At 40.4% G+C, this 14,964-nt stretch overlaps 1 protein-coding gene across 1 annotated transcript in view; it reads right to left on the reverse strand.

The window, feature by feature from the left end:
• The window catches only part of IPO7 (importin 7), a 44,301-nt gene extending 36,209 nt beyond the window's left edge, over nucleotides 1-8,092 (reverse strand). The window contains exon 1 of the mRNA XM_019975109.2: nucleotides 7,841-8,092. Within this exon, the coding sequence (XP_019830668.1) occupies nucleotides 7,841-7,924 (84 nt within the window). The 5' untranslated portion in view covers nucleotides 7,925-8,092. The remainder of the gene's footprint in view (nucleotides 1-7,840) is intronic.
• Nucleotides 8,093-14,964: the final 6,872 nt, after the last annotated feature.

A 14,964-nucleotide genomic window follows, 5' to 3' on the forward strand; every position in this document is an offset into this window, starting at 1 on the left:
AACACAAGCTGGAATCAAGATTGCCGGGAGAAATATCAATAACCTCAGATATGCAGATGACACCACCCTTATGGCAGAAAGTGAAGAGGAACTCAAAAGCCTCTTGATGAAAGTGAAAGTGGAGAGTGAAAAAAGTTGGCTTAAAGCTCAACATTCAGAAAACAAGATCATGCATCCGGCCCCATCACTTCACGGGAAATAGATGGGGAAACAGTGGAAACAGTGTCAGACTTTATTTTTCTGGGCTCCAAAATCACTGCAGATTGTGACTGCAGCCATGAAATTAAAAGACGCTTACTCCTTGGAAGGAAAGTTATGACCAACCTAGATAGCATATTCCAAAGCAGAGACATTACTTTGCCAACAAAGGTTCGTCTAGTCAAGGCTATGGTTTTTCCTGTGGTCATGTATGGATGTGAGAGTTGGACTGTGAAGAAGGCTGAGCGCCGAAGAATTGATGCTTTTGAACTGTGGTGTTGGAGAAGAAACTCTTGAGAGTCCCTTGGACTGCAAGGAGATCCAACCAGTCCATTCTGAAGGAGATCAGCCCTGGGATTTCTTTGGAAGGACTGATGCTAAAGCTGAAACTCCAGTACTTTGGCCACCTCATGCGAAGAGCTGACTCATTGGAAAAGACTCTGATGCTGGGAGGGATTGGGGGCAGGAGGAGAAGGGGACGACAGAGGATGAGATGGCTGGATGGCATCACTGACTCAATGGACATGAGTCTGAGTGAACTCCGGGAGTTGGTGATGGACAGGGAGACCTGGCGTGCCGCGATTCATGGGGTAGCAAAGAGTCGGACACGACTGAGTGACTGATCTGATATGATTTTAAAGAGATTACCAGGAGTACGAAAGAGAACAGTGAAAGACAAAAATGAATAGGTAAGTTGTGATCATATCAAGATCTATTAAGTGTGAACTTATTTTTGAAAGTTTTCACATGATCAGATCTATCCTGTAGGAAGATAAGGTCACGAAGCAGTATGAGGATGTAATTCTAGGATAGAGGACTATAAAACATTACAGATAGAAAACTATCATTATAAAAGTCTGAAATCTTCTACTCCACAGGGAGCTCCGTTACTCCCCAAAATAAGTCTGACTACAAAAGGAAAAAAAAAGAAAGACATATATATCACATAAACACACTTCCCCTGACCCTACTACCCTTCTAACCTACAAACTTATTCCTAGTGAAGCTGAAGCTCCAATGCTTTGGCCACCTGATGTGAAAAACTGACTCACTGGAAAAGACTCTGGTGCTGGGAAAGATTGAAGGCAGGAGGAGAAGGGGACAACAGAGGATGAGAGGGTTGGATGGCATCACCATCACCGACTCAATGGACATGAGTTTGAGCATGCTCCAGGAGTTGGTGATAGACAGGGAAGCCTGCAACACTGCAGTCCATGGGGTCACAGAGTCGGACACGCTGAGCGACTGAACTGAACGAGCATTTCACTCACTAATCCTGTAATCAGACACTGTTTTCTCCAAGGTTATCTTTCTCCAAGGTTATCAATACGTTAAAAGACCTTCCCAGCAAAGTCTTCATTTTCCGTTAATTTCTCTCATTTAGAAATGTCAAAAACCGTTTTTTCTAATAGCTTTTTAAGCAAAAGGAATTCATACTCAATGGTAGAAAATTTTTTTAATTTATTTAAGGAAAAAGGAAACCAATCTTCTTACTTGAAATTCCTTTTCTTGCCTTCCTCCTACTTTTCTGCACAATTCTCCCATCTCCTTTTCCATGTTTCTCAGAGTCCCCAAAAAATGAGCATGGCCTAAGTGTGTGCTGCGCTCCAGTCCACCCCACACATCCGGATCATACTCCCTTCCTCTCAATTCACTTGCAGAAGAAAAATCACTATTCTATTACTGCCTTCTATCCTAAACTTCAGTTCCACATTCCCAATTGCCTCCTGGACATTTTCTCCTTGGGGTTTACAGCTCCTCAAATCAGACAAAACTTTTTAGTCATGCTTTCTTCAATATCAATTTCCCTTCCAGACCCACATTTTCCAATGTAACCACCCAATGTCAGTCTCTTTTAAAGCTTACTCTTTAATAGGTAACTTTTTATTATTTCTTGCCATTTTGGAATGTAACCAAACAAACCTTCAGTTACTGTACTACAACTACTACAACTACTACTACTACAACTACTACTACTACTACTAAATCACTTCAGTCGTGTCCGACTCTGTGTGATCCCATAGACAGCAGCCCACTAGGCTCCCCCGTCCCTGGGCTTCTCCAGGCAAGAACACTGGAGTGGGTTGCCATTTCCTTCTCCAATGCATGAAAGTGAAAAGTGAAAGTGAAGTCGCTCAGTTGTGTCTGACTCTTATCGACCCCATGAACTACAGCCTACCAGGCTCCTCCGTCCATGGGATTTTCCAGGCAAGAGTACTGGAGTGGGGTGCCATTGCCTTCTCCGTACTTGACATCATTTACAAGGAAGAGAGGGGCTTAAGGGCACTCTGATATCAGAGTTTACATAAAATGAATACAGCCAGATAATTTCAAGAGCCAAGGAATTTCTTCCCTCTCTGCTTTACTAAAGAAGTTGACAAAGGCAAATACTGTATCTATTTTACCTATATGAAATATGAGGCATAGTGAGGGTAAGTCAGTGTAGTGGTAAAATTAGGACCAGGTTGAGGGTCTTCACTGTGTCTTCCTGCCTTTCATTAAACAGTGGTAATGCTTTCCAAATAAGGTGTTTCTAAAAACTTAATTACAAATTATCAGTGACAAAAAAAATTTACAAAAGAAAAGCCAAACTTCAAATCAAACTCATCATTACTGTGCCACTGACAGATATGCATGCATCGCTAATTCTGAAAAAGAAAGTTGTTTTCTTATAAGTATTACTAATACACTGTTATTTTTCTTTCAGATCTTTAACATGCTATGTCACTGAATAACTTCCTGTCTAACTGTCCAAGAATCCAGGGACTTTCCCTCTACAAAACTCACAACAGTACCTACTTCATGACATTCCTAATTAAGGAATGTTACCTGCTCAGACTACAAACTATTCCATCTTCCAAAAATATACACCATAGTCTCAAAAATATTTGAATTTTTAGACATGCCAAACTGCTGTCATTCTGCACTTTTCCAGACCTAAGATTTTCCTTAAACATTTCATAAGCCTTTAATAAAATAAAATAAAACTAATCAATTATAAATAAATATATCACTTACAGTTGTAATAGTAACCATCTGTGAAGATACCAGATATAACTTAGGTAGTTCATGAATTTTAAAGATAAACACAAAATATCAAGAAACTTACCAAGGCTATGTCCTCTTACTTTTTATTCACAGAAAGCATGTGAAAAAGCAACATTTCTGCCCACATAACTATTTTATAGCACATTAAGCTTAGGAACTGTGGGTTTAAGAGATTTGAAATGGCAACCCACTCCAGTATTCTTGCCTGGAGAATCCCATAGACAGAGGAGCCTAACAGGCTACGTACAGTCCGTGGGGTCGCAAGAGTCGGACACAACTTAGGGACTAAACCATGACTAGGAAAAATTTTAGTTGTAGGTGATAGAGCTTAACAAGAGGAGTGAGCAGCATGAGCAAAAATTTGCATGCAGAAAGGTTTCCACTGAGGAACACTGGCAGCTAAAGCAAGAGAGCAGAGATGTTGTCCTCTGTTATAATTATCTGCCAAAAACCTTCAGACATATTTTATCTTGCAAATGAAAATGAAAAAACAAGTATTTCTAAGTGTGTGTGTGTACAGATGGAAAAGAACAGTCTTTGCATTCAAAAACAAATAGTCTCTAGAATATTAGAAACAACGTTGAATGAATACCAAATGCACACATTTTAGATAACCTAAACAAATTTTTTAATTGCACTTCTAGATATATTAGACTATATAGTTTAGAATTTCAATGAGAATTGAAAGATCCCTGTAACACAAATCTACTTTAACAACTCAAGGATGAGTATTCTTAACATTTCCATTATTCAAGCTTTTATTTCTTTGCATTCAACAAATATTTACTGAGAGCCTACAATGTGCCATGCAGTGTGCTTATAAGAGTACCAGTTTTCATGCTGCAATATAATAATGCTACCCACTAGTGAGCTAAGTGCCCAAATAACAGGTTATGTGTTCTCTCTCCATCAGTTTTGATCATCTGCCACTGAGATGAACAACTACTAACTTAGGTAGGAAATGAAATGTATTGCATGTTGGATTGGTTAATCAATTGGCACTTAAACAGTAATTCAAATACTCTCGAGAGAACTTAGTAGTTCTAAAATTTTTACATTTATCATTTTGCTCAACCCACACAATGACATACCACGATAACATAAGGAAAATGATGCTTTAAAAAAGGTTAAATTAATACCCTCCCGCTAGTGGAGAAATCTTCCAGTAGTTAAAAAAAAAAAAAAATCAAAATGGTTCTCTCCAGTTTTTGAGGCAAAGCTTGTTACATGAACATATTTCAAACTGAGACATGGCAATGGGTTCCAAATTATAACAGTGGTTCAAAAAAAACTTTCATAACATAGTACAGAGTTAAGTGAGGAATACTAAATCAGATTTATCTTGAAAATATCTGTCAAAAACAGTGTCCATACAGTGGTCTTTAACAATCTTTTGGAACTTTATATGTAATATAAAAAACATAAATACCCTTAAAATTCCTGAAGTGGAGGTCATATGAGAAACCTAAAGCCTATACTGTTATCTACTGTAACAGGAAGTCAGTAAAGCCTACCATTAACAACCAAAGAATAACAGTAACAAGACATAAGAATTCCTGATCTCATGAAACTCAAAAATTATACTGGGGAAACAGTAAGTACAATACATATGATATAAACAAGTGAAGGGAGACATGGAGCATGGTAGTCAAGTCACTCCTTAGGGATACAGACACAGCGGAACAGTAATGAGAGGGAAGTGAAATAACAAGTTTGGGAGGCAAATGAATAAAAGGGGTTCCAAGCAAATGGAACAGTCAAGTGCAATCTCTGAGATAGGGACACTTTTGGTTTGGTTTTTAAATTATCTATTTGATAATATTAAAAAATTTTTAAGTTAGTGATTACTTCACTTAGCTGAAGAGATTCATTCAATGGCAATGATCTTTTTCTTCTAACTAAATGAACCAATATGTAGCTTCAGTTGAAAAAGCCATCATGATGGAATGACTGGTTTACCCTATTTTATCCAAAGCAAGAAAAGCTTGCCAGAAATAAGATGCTACTTCCTCATTCTTACTACAGTCAAGCTTCTTCAAGAGTTGGATTTATTTCTTCCTAAACCTAGGTTCAGGAATTCCCTGGTGGCTCAGAGGATAAAGCATCTGCCTGCCATGCGGGAGACCAGGGTTCGATCCCTGGGTTGGGAAGATCCCCTGGAGAAGGAAATGGCAACCCACTCCAGTATTCTTGCCCGGAGAATCCCACGGACAGAGGAGCCTGGCCAGCTACAGTCCACAGGGTCGCAAAGAGTCGGACACGACTGAGCTGTATAGTGTGACTAAACCTAGGTTCTGCCACAAGAAAGTCAAAGCAAAAAGAATTCAAACACAAGCAAGACTGGAAATTAAAATATGCTAATTAACAGAAAAGTTACCTTAGGAAAATTACTAAAAAACTTAGGTATTTTGTAATAACTGAAAGAAAAGTGCAAAATATAAGTAGCTAACAATTACAGAAATACAGGCCAGATATCAATTTTTTTGAAAGAAAAGCTAAGCAGTGTTCATACTTCAGAAAATTTCAAAACCCTAATAGCAGCTTAACTGTTAAATAATAAATGTTTTGAATATTACTTTGATTGTTTATCTTCTAAAAACTAGCCTGTTAAATACTTACCCCAAGTCTCTATTACAAGATGTTAGCACATACAACTGAACTGAGCTGCTTGAGGAATAAATAAATTTCAAATTTGCAGGAAGTATTACTTACTCAATTTTCCTACAAAGGAACCAATTCTTTCAAATAATAACTTCTTAAATTAATAATTACACACAAGTATATTTACTCAAAATAATGTGATTTAGGGCAAAGTCATGGTAGACATCACTATGAACTTGTAGTGTGTCTAGCATATCATAAACAAAATAATGTTCATCTTAACTTCTGTCTATCACAAAATCAAAAAGTGATTCATAACTCTCTCCATAGTTAAGTAATGGTTTAAAGAGTGAATTTCTTTCAACTCACTATTTTATATCCAAAAGGAAACTCATGTGATTTAGGGCAAAGTCATGGTAGACATCACTATGACTGAACTTGCAATGTGTCTAGCACATCATAAACAAAATAATGTTCATCTTAACATGTGTCTATCACAAAAGCAAAAAGTGATTCATAACTCTCTCCATAGTTTAGTAATGGTTTAAAGAGTGAATTTCTTTCAACTCACTATTTTATATCCAAAAGGAATCTGTCCTCCTCCCAAGGTGACTTTCAGCCTGAGAATTTGAGCATCATTTTTGGCAAGATCTAGTGGTCTTCCATATAAAATAGATCTAACTTTTTATTTTGAAGTAACTTTACACTTAATTTGTCTAAATTCTGTGGATGAGCTTTTTAAAATTTAAGTTCACTGAGGCCAGGGATCTCTAAACAGCGTGGTACACTGATGATGTTCAATTCCTATTAGTCAATATAAAGTTTTAGAAGTATTTACCTACCAGCTAAGAGGAACATAAACTAACCGAAATTCTATTTTAAAGAGGAATTCTCTCTACCTTAAGAATAAAAAGACATAAACCTCACTAAAGCTGGGCAAATTCATAGGGAGACACAGGAAGTGACAGGGATCCTTTTGAAAGTCTTTAAAATACTCCAACAGAAGTTGCAGAAACTTAGAAACAAAGAATGAAACGGAAACGAGTACAATTAAATACCCACATAATAAGGCTGCTTTCCAAAGAGTGGTCTCCTTCAAAAATATGGGGAGAAAAATAAACCAACCCTCAGATAGTTGATGTGGACCTTGGCACGTTTCAAGGCACTGTCTTACATCGTCTCCCTTGACCTCTCAGCAAACCCTCTGGCCTAATTTTATGAATGAGAAAAAGTCAGGATCGAAAGGTTAAGCGCCTTGCCCAAGGTCAGTTCAGAAATTAGTGGTGTAGCTCTACTTAGAAGGTTGCGCTTCACCCGACACTTTCCACTAAATAGCCCTGCCTTCCCAGCGAGGCAATAATAGAGTAGAAGAGCAGTGAATCAGACTCCTGTGGGTGTCCCGCACTACCTTCACCCTGCCTAAGAAGTGGGGGCTCGCCTCTGAAAGCTGTCCCTAGCAACTCAGCCAGGGAGGAGAAAGTTGTGCAGGTCACCCATCAGCCCAGCAAAGGGACAAGCTGGCAGGCGCAGTCTCCAGTGGACCAGCACTGCATTCCCAGGAGCCCCTCCAAATCCGGCGCCAGCAAGACTCCTCCCGGAAACGTCTGAAAACCTCTCGGTGACTTTCGCCCCCTCCTGGGCGCGAGAACAAGCTGGGAATGAGCCAGAGGACGGCCGCCACCCGAGCCAGCCATGTGTCCAGCCCGTCACGCCCGCCTCGCCCCAGCCGGCCCCTCATGCCTCCACCGCAGCCAGAGGCCCAACTCAGGATCCGACGCAAACCGTGGCCGGCGCCACCACTACCGCAGCAGCCAAAGGGCCCCGGCGTGGCACTCGCCGTCAGGTCCCCGCCCCACCCCTCCAGTTGGGCCCCTCAGCGACGCCGTCCGCGCCTCTGGCCAGGCCGGGAGGGCTTGGCCTGCCACAGTCCGCCCGCCTGCTGCCGCCGCCGCCGCCGCTGCCGCCACCGCCACCGCCACCCCGGCGTCCTTACTTCATTGAGCTGACGCTCCGCGGCCTCACGCAGGGCTGGGTCCATGGTGCCCCGCAGGGCCTCAATAATGGTGTTGGGGTCCATCGCAGCGGGGACGCGGTCAAACCCGGGGCTCGGGTGCTACTGGGCCAGGAATAGTGCCGCTCACTGCGCACATGGACCCGCCGCGCTCCGCAGCGGCAACCGGCGCGAAAGGAAAGAGAAGCGCCAAGGCCCCGGATAGAACCTCTTCTCCTCGGCGTGGAGGCGGGAGATGCTCCGGCCACTTCCTGTCGGCGCGCCGGCGGAGCACCTTGGGAGATGTAGTGCATTTGTGCGATCCGCAACCCACGTGGCCCTGAGCTGTCGTTCCTACAGACAGTACTTGCTATTAAAAAAAGAAAAAAAAAAAGTTCCAACTTCTCAGAAAGAAAATTAAAACTATCAGTTACAAAGATGTCACGCAATGATATACCTTTGGTAACCATAAAGTAGGCTGATGTAATGTGTGTTGCTAGTAGTTGTGTAACTGAAGGAAGTCTTTTGAAAAGCAATTTGAGATGTTTCTAAATACCGTAAAAATGTTTATAATCTTTGACCCAAGTAATCCCATGTGAAACTTGATCCTAAGGAAGTAACTAACACAAAGGGTTAAATGAGCTTTATGTGTTAAAGGTGTTTATCGCATTATGTACTGATAATTAAATATTAAAATTATGATTTATTTCGAGTATCCAAATTTTGGCACAGACTTTATACGGATCACCTCTAAATGCAATCCAAATTTTGGCACAGACTTTATACAGATCACTTCTAAATGCAGAATAAAAGCGTAATTTTTATTAAAATCCATCCTCTTTAAACAGTCAGTTTCAGAAAGGTTAAATAACTTACCCAGGATCTCTTAGTAAGAGGTTCACTTAGAACTTCAAACCTAGGATATTTCTGTTTTCAAAGTTTTCATTCTCTCCAATGAATCGTTGTCTCTCAAGAGAAATGTGGAACCATAGAGGAATGATTAAGCAAATAACAGGAATCCAGTCAATTAAATTTTTAACAGCCACCAAAAATTACAAGTATTGTATACCTTGTAACAACACTAAAACATTTAAAAATAGATACAGCTTTGTAACAGACAAAAACTGGGAAATAAGACTACCAAGGGAAAGTAGGTGATTTTCTAGCATGGTGAGATTTTGAGTAATTCCCTTTCACACCTCTTATTGTTGTAATAAAGTTATGTAAGTGTATTTACTTTAAGTGAATCTTACGTTAAAGCCTTCAAATGCAGTTTGTAAAAAGATCACTTATTGTTTTTTCTTTACAGAAAGGAGAAGCAAGGACATAAAATGCTTTCCCTGGAATAACAGGTTTTGCAATATTAACCTCTTATGTGCCAGCCATTATGCCTGGAAGTGAAATGTAATTATTCCTGATTTACAGATAAAGACTCCAAGGCTTAAATTGTGAAAGATCATAAGATTTTCATAATATAACCTTTAGTTAGATGTATTATTGTACAGATACAATCTGTTTAGGAATTTCATCTCCCTGTTCCATCCTTCAAATATAAGGGCCTTGAAAATGATGATTATGTTTTAATTCACTTTTGCATCTTCACCTATCACAGAGCTTGAATGTCTACTAAGAGTTCAATAAATACTTGTAGTTGTCAGGGCTGAGCCAGAATTGAAACCTCAGTCTTTATGATTTCAAAGCCAATCATCTTTGCAGTACTACATAGCTATTTTACTTTTTAATTAATTAATTATTTTATTTTTGCCCGAGCTGGATCTAAATCGCTGTGCAAGGGTTTTCTCTAATTTGGGCAAGTGGGGACTATCTCTAGTTGTTGGCAGACTCTAGAGCTCAGGCTCAGTAGTTGTGGTGCACAGAGCTTAGTTGCCCCAAGGCATGTGGAATCTTCCCAGACCAGGGATCAAACCCATGTTCCCCTGCATTGGCAGGCAGATACTTAACCACTGGACCATCAGGGAAGTCCCTGCAAAGCGATTTTAGATTCCAGCATTGATTTATACATTCTGTTGTTGTTGTTGTTCAGTCACTAAGTCGTGTCTAACTCTTTGCAACTACTTTGCCAGACATCCGTGTACCTCACTATCTCCCTGAGTTTGCTCAAACTCCCGTCCGTTGAGTCGGTGATGCCATCAAACCATCTCATCCTCAGTCACCCCCTTTTCCTCCTGCCCTCAGGAGGGAAGTTTAGTCTGAGGAATTTAGAGAAGTACAAAGCACAGGGGTTCTAGAGTTCAGAGCTATCAATAGTTTTGAAGTAGGATGGGATTCAACAAAAATCAGGAAGAGATAAAGGAACAATCCAGGGGTGGTTTGGTCAATTGCTCTTATAAACAAGGGTTCTGTTGCTCAAACAGAAAAAACTTGTCTGGCTGCAGGTTAGAGAGAGGAGAAAATGGGAGGAGGGGGGCTCTTGAGGGACTGACCATAATAGCTATAAGGAAATGGAAAGAGTTAATCTTCTGTTTTCAGCCCTCCATTGGAGTCTCTTCACGACCCAGATAATCACGATGATGTGATCACTGACCTAGAGCCAGACATCCTGGAATGTGAAGTCAAGTGGGCCTTAGAAAGCGTCACTACAAACAAAGCTAGTGGAGGTGATAGAATTCCAGTTGAGCTATTCCAAATCCTGAAAGATGATGCTGTGAAAGTGCTGCACTCAATATGCCAGCAAATTTGGAAAACTCAGCAGTGGCCACAGGACTGGAAAAGGTCAGTTTTCATTCCAATCCCAAAGAAAGGCAATGCCAAAGAATGCTCAAACTACCACACAATTGCACTCATCTCACACGCTAGTAAAGTGATGCTCAAAATTCTCCAAGCCAGGCTTCAGCAATACATGAACCGTGAACTTCCAGATGTGCAAGCTGGTTTTAGAAAAGGCAGAGGAACCAGAGATCAAATTGCCAACATCTGCTGGATCATGAAAAAAGCAAGAGAGTTCCAGAAAAACATCTATTTCTGCTTTATTGACTATGCCAAAGCCTTTGACTATGTGGATCACAATAAACTGTGAAAAATTCTGAAAGAGATGGGAATACCAGACCACCTGACCTGCTTCTTGAGAAACCTATATGCAGGTCAGGAAGCAACAGTTAGAACTGGACATGGAACACCAGACTGGTTCCAAATAGGAAAAGGAGTACGTCAAGGCTGTATATTGTCACCCTGCTTATTTAACTTATATGCAGAGTACATCATGAGAAACGCTGGGCTGGAAGAAACACAAGCTGGAATCAAGATTGCTGGGAGATATATTAATAACCTCAGATATGCAGATGACACCACCCTTATGGCAGAAAGTGAAGAGGAACTCAAAAGCCTCTTGATGAAAGTGAAAGTGGAGAGTGAAAAAGTTGGCTTAAAGCTCAACATTCAGAAAACGAAGATCATGGCATCCAGTCCCATCACTTCATGGGAAATAGATGGGGAAACAGTGGAAACAGTGTCAGACTTTATTTTTCTGGGCTCCAAAATCACTGCAGATTGTGACTGCAGCCATGAAATTAAAAGACACTTAACTCCTTGGAAGGAAAGTTATGACCAACCTAGATAGCGTATTCAAAAGCAGAGACATTACTTTGCCAACAAAGGTCTGTCTAGTCAAGGCTATGGTTTTTCCTGTGGTCACGTATGGATGTGAGAGTTGGACTGTGAGGAAGGCTGAACGCCCAAGAATTGATGCTTTTGAACTGTGGTGTTGGAGAAGACTCTTGAGAGTCCCTTGGACTGCAAGGAGATCCAACCAGTCCATTCTGAAGGAGATCAGCCCTGGGATTTCTTTGGAAGGAATGATGCTAAAGCTGAACCTCCAGTACTTTGGCCACCTCATGTGAAGAGTTGACTCATTGGAAAAGACTCTGATGCTGGGAGGGATTGGGGGCAGGAGGAGAAGGGGACGACAGAGGATGAGATGGCTGGATGGCATCACCGACTCGATGGATGTGAGTCTGAGTGAACTCCGGGAGTTGGTGATGGACAGGGAGGCCTGGCGTGCTGCGATTCATGGGGTCGCAAAGAGTCGGACACGACTGAGCGACTGATCTGATCTGATCTTGGGGTCTCTTGTGGGTGAACACCAATGACAAGTCCCTTGATCATAAGTACCTAGCACCTAAGGGCATATTGAGGCCCAGACTGATCTGTCTGAGGTGATTGGATTTTGTCAAGACATCCTATGGGACTTCCCTGGTGGTCCAGTGGCTAAGAGGGGTTGATCCCTGGTCAGGGTTTGATTTGTGATCAGAGAACTAGATCCTACTTATGCAAAGAAGATCGAAGATCCAATGTGCCAATGCAGTCAAATAAATGAATATTTGTTTTAAAAGACATCATGTATATTTGTCACTAAGCGGGATTTATTTTCACACCTTGGAAAGATTTTTACTCTAAACAATTTAAAGTGTAGAGGGGTTAAAAAAAAAAAAAGGCATGGAAGCTAAGAGAAAAGCTATTGATTATGTTGTGAGGCACATACAAACTGTGCTGCCTTTGGTAAAATGTTTTTTATCTCGTTGGCCCTAAATTTTTGGTTTCATCATTTATAAAATGAAGAAATAATTCTATCCCAGACTCTCAAAGTTATTCTGAGAATGAAATGAGGTTGGAAAGTGCTTTGTAATTAGAAAGCTCATTACAAACATAAATTGTTATTGGTATTAAGGAAAGGACTGAGGAGAGGGCAAGGAAAGAAACTGAAAGAAAGTGAAGCAAGGGGGACTTTCTGCAAAGCATCCTTCCCAGCAGTAAGTCTGCAGTTTCAGCCGTTTGGTACATATGTGACTTTATAAAGCTTAGTGTATGCAAAGAAAGGTAAAAGACAAAAAAAAAAAAAAAAAAAAAAAAACAAAGAAAGGTAAAAGACAATCTTGTCAATTTTATTTTTATTTTTAATTTTTCTTTTTGGCTATGCTGGGTCTTCGTTGTGGTGTGCAGGCTCTAGAATGCACCAGGCTCAGTAGCTGCGGCTTGCGGACGTAGTCACCTTTCAGCATGTGGGATCTTAGTTCCCTTGCTGCTGCTGCTGCTGTTAAGTCACTTCAGTCGTGTCCGACCCTGTGTGACCCCAGAGACGGCAGCCCACCAGGCTCCCCCATCCCTGGGATTCTCCAGGCAAGAATACTGGAGTGGGTTGCCATTTCCTACCAGGGATAAAACCCGTGTCTCTGGCATTGGAAGGCAGATTCTAAACTGCTGGACCACTAGGGAGGTCCCTTGTCAATTTTATTATTGCATTTCTTTTAAGTACATTTGAAACCAATCAGGGCCCTGTGAGGCTTCCAGGCTTAGAGACCTTTCTGCCCTCCACTTCTTGTAGGCAAGACCTCAGCCATTATGACCTTGAGTTCCAAAGGGCAGATTAGAACAATTGCTAATCAAGGAAGGAGCAGTCAAAAATTGTCTGAGGCAAGATGAAAGGGACCAGATAAATTCATCAAGATTAGGAGACCCTACCCCTGAAGATCCTGCATACACCCTAATCTTGTCAGAGACCCCACCTTTGATTTACTGTTATAAAAACCCTAATTGAGTTCTTTGGGGTTGAGATACATAGCTTTTTGAGACAGAAGCCCGGTGTGTCTCCCTTTGCCTGGCAATGGAATAAAGCTATCCTTTTCTATTTCATCCAAAACCCTGTCTCCAAGATTTGATTCAGCCCTGGTATTTGTACAGAGAGGCCAAGCTTTCAGAAACACACTAACCTACACAAAATCGAAGTTTATGTCCTAAACCATATAACAATTTTCTGATGCTCAACTTCATCAAGGTATAATTTACACAAAATCAATAAATTTTTGCAAAATCATACACTATGTAACACCACCATAATCAACATATAGATTCTGTCCATTAGCCCTTCCTAGGCAACCTTGACATGCTCAGCCCCATGATACATAAACCCTCTAATGTGCTTTCTATTACTATCAATTAGATTTGCCATTCCTAGTTTCATAAAATGGAGAAGGAAATGGCAACCCACTCCAGTGTTCTTGCCTGGAGAATCCTAGGCATGGCAGAGCCTGGTGGGCTGCTGTCTATGGGGTCGCACAGAGTTGGACATGACTGAAGCGACTTAGCAGCAGTTTGATAAAAATGGAAGCATTCAGTAAGCACTTTTTATGTCTGGCTTTTTTCCCCACTCACTGTAGTGTTTCTGAGATGATTTCTATGATGTTGAGTATATAGGTCTTCCTTCCTCATTGCTAAACGGCTTTCCATTCACTAGATATACAACAATCATCCTTTCATCTGTTAATGGCTCTTTAGGTCATTTCCAGTTTTTCACTATCATAATAAAGATAATATGTACATTTGTGTACGAATCTTTGTGTGGATGTATGTTTTCATTTCTCTGTAAATAGCTAAGAATGGAAAGACTGGTTTGCATGGAAAGTGTGTATATGTAACTTTATAAGAGCCTAGTCATTTCTGAAATTGGTTGTATAATTTTACATTCCCACCAGCAATTATGGACATCTTCATCAACAGTTTGAATTCTCAGTCTTTTAAGTGTATCTACTGTAGTAGATGTGTAATACACGATGCTTTTCTCTGATGACTTAACTAATGTTGAGCATCTTTTCATGTGCCATAACATCTATTTGTAGTATCTGTATATCTATAAAAGTATCTGTTTTGCCTGTCTTACTTATTTATTTATTTATTTTTGTCATACCTTGTGGCTTTTGGGATCTTAGTTCCTCCACCAGGAATTGAACCTGGGCCATGGTCCTACCCACTGGGCTGTTTTGTGAATCTTTCAGTTTGCATCTTTTCATTTTCTTAATAGGTCTTTCAAAAAGTAGTTTTCTATTTTGATAGAGTCCAATGTATCTGTTTCTTTTATAATTGTGCCTTTTGTGTGTAAGAAATCTTTCTTACTTCAAGAATGTAAATATTTTCTCTTATACTTTCTCCTAGAATTTTTATAGTTTTAGCATTCATGTTTTCATTTATGATCCAGTTTGAATTAATTTTTTGTGTGTACGGTGTGAGGTAAGCATATGGATACCCAGTTAGTATAGCACAGTTTGTTAAAAAGCTTACTCTTTGATCATTGACTCACTTGGCCACTTTGTTTAAAATCAGTTGACCAAATATATGTG

Source organism: Bos indicus, chromosome 15, assembly GCF_029378745.1.
Source record: "Bos indicus isolate NIAB-ARS_2022 breed Sahiwal x Tharparkar chromosome 15, NIAB-ARS_B.indTharparkar_mat_pri_1.0, whole genome shotgun sequence".
Lineage (NCBI taxonomy): Eukaryota > Metazoa > Chordata > Mammalia > Artiodactyla > Bovidae > Bos > Bos indicus.